Source organism: Excalfactoria chinensis, chromosome 9 (assembly GCF_039878825.1).
Source record: "Excalfactoria chinensis isolate bCotChi1 chromosome 9, bCotChi1.hap2, whole genome shotgun sequence".
NCBI lineage: Eukaryota > Metazoa > Chordata > Aves > Galliformes > Phasianidae > Excalfactoria > Excalfactoria chinensis.
In genome coordinates this window covers 5,933,499-5,941,731 of record NC_092833.1, presented here as the reverse complement: position 1 = coordinate 5,941,731, position 8,233 = coordinate 5,933,499, and the positions used below count along the sequence as shown (strand labels likewise).

At 38.1% G+C, this 8,233-nt stretch overlaps 1 protein-coding gene across 1 annotated transcript in view; it reads right to left on the bottom strand.

Annotated features, from left to right (window-relative positions):
• Window positions 1–281: 281 nt before the first annotated feature.
• Window positions 282–8,233, bottom strand: part of COL4A3 (collagen type IV alpha 3 chain) — a 53,946-nt gene continuing 45,994 nt past the window's right edge. The window contains exons 47-52 of the mRNA XM_072344873.1: window positions 7,565–7,663; window positions 6,812–7,024; window positions 6,010–6,187; window positions 4,821–4,935; window positions 3,853–4,025; window positions 282–3,363 (exon numbers count right to left, since the gene is read on the bottom strand). Of these exons, the coding sequence (XP_072200974.1) occupies window positions 3,279–3,363; window positions 3,853–4,025; window positions 4,821–4,935; window positions 6,010–6,187; window positions 6,812–7,024; window positions 7,565–7,663 (863 nt within the window). The 3' untranslated portion in view covers window positions 282–3,278. The remainder of the gene's footprint in view (window positions 3,364–3,852; window positions 4,026–4,820; window positions 4,936–6,009; window positions 6,188–6,811; window positions 7,025–7,564; window positions 7,664–8,233) is intronic.

Sequence of the window (8,233 nt, the reverse complement as noted above, 5' to 3'; positions counted from 1 at the left end):
GGTGTGTGCAGGCCGCAGCGTGACCGCTGAGCGCCGGGGCTCCGCAGCGCGCAGCGGCGGGCCCAGTGCCGCTCGTTCCCCGCAGGCCTGGGAGCGTGGGCTGGAGCCTGCAGGCAGCGCCGGAGCACGCGGGGTCCCCTGAGCGTCCTCACCCACTTTCAGATGACATTAACGTATACAGACTTAACGTTACTATAGCTATAGGAAAGGATCGTTAGTAGCGAGAGGAACGAAAAACAAACAACGCCACACGTGCAATATGTCTTTCGTTTAGTCAAAATGTGTTTATTTGTATTTAGTAGAAGGTTTCTTTTCTTTGGTTTTATCCTTTTTCCTGTCGTTTTCTCATTATTTCTGATTGTTCATGCTTTCAGTACAATACAGCAACACTTTGCACCTCTTCAGCACTTTCCTGTTAAGGCTCTAAAATTATTTACAGACGACTTAAGCAATTCTCACAACAACCGGAGGGAGATTAAGATCGACTTTCTTCAAGTTTCTCTTTGGCTTTCAGCGCCCAGCCTGTAGCAGCCGGGTTTGATGTGTGTCCCTGCAGCTGTGAGCGATGCATGCTTCTGAAAGAAAGCCCAAGGTGGGAGCACTCAAAATCTAAAGCTATTAATGAAAATCTGTACCTTCAGTAACTTGCTGAAGGTCACGCAATAAGGCTGCAGCAGAATCCAAAACTGGGAACAAAGCATAAATTCCCTGGAGCACTGCATTCGGTTCTGGGGCCTCCAGCATCAGAAAGACATGGACCTGTTGGAGTGGGTTTAGAGGAGAGCTGCAGCAATCACCAGAGGGCTGGAGCACCTCTGATAGAAAGACAGGCTGGAGAGCTGGAGTTGTTTGGCCCAAATCAAAAGAGGAGACTCTGAGGAGACCTTATAGCTACTCTTCTAGTTCTTAAAGGGGGCCTGTGGGAAAGAGGGGAATAGACACTTTCTCAGGGAGTGTAGCAAAAGGACAGAGGAGAATGGTTTTAACTGAAAGAAAGCAGACTTAGATTAGGCATTAGGAAGAAATTCTTCACTGTGAGGGTGGTTAGGCATCAGAACAGGTTGTCTAGAGAAGGTGAGGATGCTCTGTCCACACTGGTGTTCAAGGTCAGGTTGGATGTAGCTTTGGGCAACATGATCTAGTGGAAGGTGTCCCTGCCCATGGCAGGGGAGGTGGTGCTAAATGATCTTAAAGGTCCCTTTCATTTTGTAATTCGGTGAGACACAACACACTGTAACTTACTTCTGACCACAATCCATTCCCTTCTCTTGATACTTTACCCTGTACCGAACATTTCCGGCAGTCTTTAATGTTACACATTTACTTGTAGCCTTCATTTTGCCAGTAAGCTTTACCATTGTGTCTTGAGTCATCAGTTATACACAGTATACAATGGCTTCATGTGACTGCATTGAGCCTTAATTAAAAAAAACCTAACAAGCAACGGGCATAGATTTTACTTCGGGTATTTAAAGAAATTTCAGAGCTTAGAGTAAAAAAAAATAATCTAACAAGGGATTATATTAAAGAAAACGCCTCCATCACCAAACCTCATTTAGATGAGAGACTAAATATTAACATTAATACCTTCTTATCAGTAGTGCATTTGCATAGAGATTCTTCATAAAAACCTGCAAATTCACAATTATACCTTGCAAACAGAAGTAGTACGACCGCTCAAGCTGACAGTACTTTAAAAATATTCATTTAGTTCATGGAAATGGTATCTTCAAGTCACCTCCATCAGAAGATACTGACATGAAACACAGATGAAAATGTTTCATAGTTAGATTAACACTGAGAATTCAAACGGACAAACACAATGCAAGTATTTCAACAGAAACGATATAAAATTTCACTGGCTTAAAAAAGATCTAAAGGAGAAATCTTGGCTATTTCAAGGTATTGCTCTACCTTACACTTAAAATGGTACATTTACAGAACTCTTCAGATGAATTAGGCTTCTTCTATAAAACTAAATACTGGAATTCCGATAATTTGTGCAAGTATTAAAATATTAACATTTCAAATGTTAACTTTACAATTTTAAATAGCCTTGCAAGTGCAATGTTACAAATATTAAAAAAAAAATAACAACAACAACAAAACAAATAAAACCAACAGAGCTACAATTTTATATAAGTTATATGAATAAATGAAAGTGCTTTTCAAGTATTCATGTTCATTTGCAGTTGGGTTCTCTTGTTAAGTCAGTGCTCAGTGGTACAATTTAAGTGTTAATCTTGTTTCAGTTTTGGGTGCGTGAATTTAACCGGATGGAATAAATGGAATTCGATATTTCAAAATGGTGTAACATCTGTGATAAGTATCTCAGAATTAAATGTCAAGAGAATGAAATACAGGTTACTTCCTGGAGGCTCCGTATAATGCTGTGGGAGGTCCTGAACCACAGAGTCATTGTAAATTCTGCTGATTTCTTATGTTGTGTTATGCTAAATGTTTGTTCTTGGAACAAAATAAAGGCTCAATACTGTCAAGTTCTAAAGAATTTTTAGGATCCAATAATCTATGTCAAAAGCATGAGATCTACAGAAGATTTTCCTACGCTTTCAATTAGGCAGCAGTTAGCTGAAGTCACTCAAGAGAACACAGCCAGTGCACATCAGCACTGTAGTGTTTACCCAGTGCACAGTGTAGCTTCCTTCCTGGCTAGTTAAAAGCCATTACTATTGCAGCAACACAAATAAGACTGTATGTCTGTTTCCCAGCCAAGGAAAGGTGAGCTAAGTGGGGAAATGCTTGTTTATTAGACAAGAAAACCAAACCAAAACAACCCTAAATTACTCAATATGTATTTAAAAGTGCACTGAAAATATTTCATATTGAACCCTGTCTTTCATAAGTGCTGGATTTTCATCTTAAATTATACCTGCTTTGAACACTGATCATCTGTAAGCTGATATTAGAGCATTTTGTTTGTCTTGCTGTTTGAAAAGCACATGACGCAGGGCAGCATTAATGTCCTTCATTAAAGATTTGGCGATGCCACAGATTTTATCATGAAGATGCAGCTTAGAGATGACACAGTTCTGGAGGTGACCCTGCAGACTGTCATTACAAGCTTACTCCAACAAAGTGCTTTGTCATTTGCCAAAGACAAAAGTCGAACTGTTGCCCTACATCACCACAGTGCTGCACTGGCAATCATAGTTTTCTTTCCAGGTGCAGTTGGACTTTAATAAATTATAGCTCTTCAAATTTAGGCATTTCTTTGTAATAAAAGCAGGGTTTCATGCTCTGTCAAGACAGGACATTGTTTAGACTTGTCTCTTCATGCAGACCTGACAACGGCTGATGATGTTTTCTAGTTCTCCTGCTTTCAATGTCTGTGGCATAGGTTTCCTAAAAGAAAGAAAACATTTACTTCATTGTTGTTGTTAAAAACAAGGGAGAGGTGATGGAACTTTTGGAATGAAGTTCAAAAAAGCACTTCAAAGTCATTCTGTTCTATGAGGGTAGTGAAGCACCAGAACTGCTTAGAGAAGATGTGGATGCCCTATTCCTAGAAATGTTCAAGGCCAGGCTAGATGGGGCTTTGAGCAATCTGATGTAGTGGGAAATGTCCCTGCCCATGATAGGAGAGCTCTAACAAGATGGTCTTTAAGGTCCTCTCCATACCAAGCCATTCTATGACGACGAAATCAGATGCTTGTCTCACTTTAGGTCTCCTTGTGCTATGGAATGACCACAAACCTGACAAATGGGGATCTGATGGGAATTACTAAGGGAGACCCTGCTTGTTATGAAGGCAGTTAGTGGCTTCAAAGCCATCTGCAGCATGGATGCAGCGTGCATAGGTGAAGGAAGTAGGGCTGAGAAAGTACAGTTTACCTGAACATTCTTCTTGGATTTAGTGATGCCAACCAGAAGCTGTAGGAGTTTGTGTAATAGTTGCACGTCCCCCTCCCATGGCACTCTATGAATGGGATGGCTCGAAATTCTTCCAGACAAGATCCAGGAGATGCCAGAGCTTGGCCAGAAGCTTCTGAGCCGGCACTTGTATACTGTAACAACCAACAATTATTTTTTTAAAGGAGAACTTGTACATCAGCTTTTAGTAAACTGCAGGCAAAAAAAAACATCTCTAAAGTTTATCACATGTTCCCTGCTATATCTTGGACAAAACAAAAATCAGCACAGATTAGTTTTATCAGACTCACTATGAAGTACAGAAGCCTTATGAAAATTCAAGCATATTTATGCTATTTCTTTGTTCTTGCAAAGGCCTTTTTCTGCTCTAAGTCATAAAAATATAACAAGCACAATGACTAGAAAGAAGCTGGCTTCCATCCATTTGAGGGCTACAGTAGCTCAATCACAAATAAGTCAAATTCCATCTTTTCTATGTGTGTATGTGTGGTCCCATTCAGATTTTTTGTTAAATTGATTCCTTCTCCAAACACATAAAAAGAAAGAAGGCATTTTCATTCTCTCACGTTGGACAATGCTTGTAGAAAGAGCTCTAAAATAATTTATTACAGCAGAATATTTGCTAGAAAAATACATTTAAATTGATGATGTTTGAAAAAAAAACCCAAAACCTGTAATTTAGCCAGTAGCTGAGATTTTTTTTTTTTTTCCAGGGATGTTTATTATAACTTAGAGCCAAATCACAGGAGAGAACAAATTCCACACTTCTGCCACTTATTTATAGGGGCAGATCAGAATAGTTGTTCCTATGTTTCTGTTGTTAAATAAGAGTTAATAGAATTCACCATTATTAATACACAAACGTAGATGAAAAAGCCATTAAAAGTTAGATGAATGAAAATGAGTATTTCCAGTGTTTTTATCTTTACCATAACAAAAGAAAAGCCCTTCCAGAGAGATATCCAGCCTCCTGGACATGCAGGAACTGCTGTTGTTTGGCTGTGAACTGCTATTACCATTGCAGGTCCTTCACAGACAATGCATCTGTAAGAAGAAGCATGCATGCATTCAGCGCAGATCAAGGGAAAATATGTAAGCAGACCAAAAACTGCATCTGCTATGATAGTAGCTGCCTAAATCTAGGACTCACTGGAAATACTGTACCCCACACACTTTTCTCCTCTTAAATGAGGAGATTAGTAAATTGAGGGTAATCCAAATACCTTTTTTGCAATATCTTTTAGACAGTAGTTGGTGAAAGACAGGAACTAATCCCAAAACATTTGAACTTCCCAATACTGCTTTATACCACAGTAACACACAGAATTTTACTTTCATCATGTGCTCATTATTTTCTGTTGCTGTGGTTTAGACCAAAGTTCTGTACCTTTATTTGCTAACACTGAATTTTAAAAATACTTTATTTCCTAAATGAAAAAAATATGAAGCTGAGCTACTAGACTGCAATGAATGTGCAGAGCAAGCTAGAAGGAAGAGTTCAAAGCTTGCCTACCCATTTTTTATTTTTCTGCTCTTGGTCTCTTGTACTTTTAGAGCATTCCCCCTTAAGAGGCCCTTTAGCTTTTTCAGATGTCACTAAAGCAACTGAAAAGGTTGACATTTATACGAGGGTGTTTCATAGCAGAGAACCTTTAGCTCCAGTTTATAATGTTCCTCAACAACTATCGTCAATTTATTATATGTAAATGAAAACAGAAATTGACTTGTATTGTGTTACAAACATTGATGCTGTCATTATGTCACTTTAGCTTGACTCTAATATATATGACATTACTACTATAAATATGTATGTATGTGCATGTGTATATATATCTCTCTCTATGCAATTGCAAATAGTAGAGCTGTTTTCCCTTTTCTCATGTCAGCTATGCTAATGAAGCCAGTGGCACTCCCTTACCTATAATCTAACTTTTCTCATTGTATCACTGAATATCTAATTTTTCAGATGAGTAATAAATAGAAAAAGCCAAAAACAAGCAATTATGAAAAGTGCTTGTATCTACTGAGAGGTAAAGGTCCTTCTCTAAGATTTATTGTTCAAAGCAACTTATACTCTGAGGCTGCTGGCCAGAAGAACTGAAATTCTTGTACTCTTACCTGCTTATGTGGGGCTCTAGTGCTTTGCCAGAGATTGGTGCCATGTCTACTGGCATTGCAGTTGCAGTTGACAGCCAGTATGAATAGTCATTGCGAGAAGCAAAACTGCACACATCATTGGTGTTACAGAATAAGAATGGCATGGTGGTAAATCTCTGCAAGCAGCTACCAGCTGTTCCTGAAGTACATAAGAGGAAAATTTGTGACAAATAGGAAACTATACTCAACATGAGAAAGGAGACCAGTAAAAAATATAAAAATTGATAACTATTAAAAGAGTTAAGTGTCTACACTGTGAAATTATATGACATCAAAATACTTATCACATATATAAAATTAAGTATTTCAAATTAAGGGCCAAGAACAAAACCTGCTAAAAATACTATCTTACTGAATGATATCAGTTCTTAACACAACAGCAGGAATTAAACACAAGCTTCTGGGGCCACTTTTTGACACTCTATAGCATCCAATCCAGCATCCACAAAGCACTGTGCTCTCCTAGACCTTGTAATATTACTATCAGCCCTACACAAACACTACTGACATTTACTTTAGGCATCTATTCATAAGTAATCAAATTGCTCCTGAAAATATGTGCATGGAGAAAAAAAGGAAGTACAGGATTGCAGGAAAGAAAGATGTCTTTCAAATTGTGATCACTGAAATTGACTGAGAGCAGCAGACCACTGATGGCTGAAGCCAGTGTTCAACTCAGACACAATGAGTTTGGTTTCATGAAGACAACTTAGCATTACCACACTGTACAGAAGGTGATAGGAACATTTTGCTAGTATAGTACCAAGGTCTTGTCCATGAGCTCGTTCATTTCCTTGTACAAAAAGCAGTGAATAGCCAACATAGATCTGTGATGTCCCAGGTGGGCATGAAGGAATCCTTGTTGTCTGACTATGCCGAGTAAAGATAAAACCTCTTCTTGTTGGACCAGTGGTGATAGTACCTGGTGATCCAGGCAATCCCTGTAGGCCAGGGAAGCCAATCAATCCAGGTTGCCCTGTGAAGGTGAAGAAAATATTATCACATTCTTAGAATCCCTGCTTTACTTAAATTGGTGAAACCACTTGAAAGTAAACAAAATAAATAAATTAAAAACTAATAGTAGTTATATTAATATAGATATATTAATTCCTTCCAATCTAGCTCTCATAGCTTTACTTTGCATCTATTTGTGGCATAGTGAAAACATTTATATATTTTTTTTTAAAGTTGTAAATTATTTTAATTTTATGGTGACTTGATGAAAATATTCAGTTTCAAGTAGATATCGAGTAAGTCACACAGATTTGAACAGACTTACAAGTGGGTGAGTAAAATGTAGTTAGTAACAGAGGAGCACAGTCAAGGCACACTTTAGTAAATGTTGTAAACTACTGTTTCTGTTGTAAACATGAATCTGTTAAAAGCTAAGCATGTGCTACTGCAGATTTTACAGAATCTCAATATGTGCCAGAAGAAGACTTGATGAAAACTGGGAACACAGTTTATTTATATATTCAGTAGTAGCAGTCAAACAGAAATGTCTGCTTTCCTGTACCTCTTTGTCCTGGAAATCCCCTGTCTCCTTTTGGACCGGGCCGTCCTGGTTGACCTGGACGACCAAAACTTCCTGGCAGACCTTTTACTCCTTTAGGCCCTAAACAGTAATCAAGAAAAAAACCAGATTAATATAGCAGTATTACGCAGACTTTAATAACTGCTAATAAATGAAGTTAAAATCCCTATGTGAATGTAGCTGTATTAGAACTAAAACAGCAATACAAAGTTCACAAATGTTGGGTCAGTCCACAGTATTACTATCAGATTATTTCACATCATGAAGATGACAAGGAAGCACTGAACATATTGTAGAAAAATATTATTCTCATAAAGGGCTTGTACATAAATCATAACAAGTAGCTTTTACTTTTAGCATGTGTTAAACTATAGGAATATTTCAATAACATAATAACAGGCCATAATCATGTTGTTCACATTTCATAAATCCATAATTAATATAGCTCCTTTGTAAAACAAATTAAAGGAAGGTGTAAAAAAGCAATTATTTAATGCCTGCTTTATTATGCCAGAGGGAATTTTGTCATTCCTAAGTCCATGCTTTCTAGCAGGTCCAAGACTCTGAGAAGTTCCCTCCTGTGATGTGAGAACAGTGGTTGAGCAAACAACACACATGCACCTCATCCCACCTGCTTCTTGTTCCCACGTT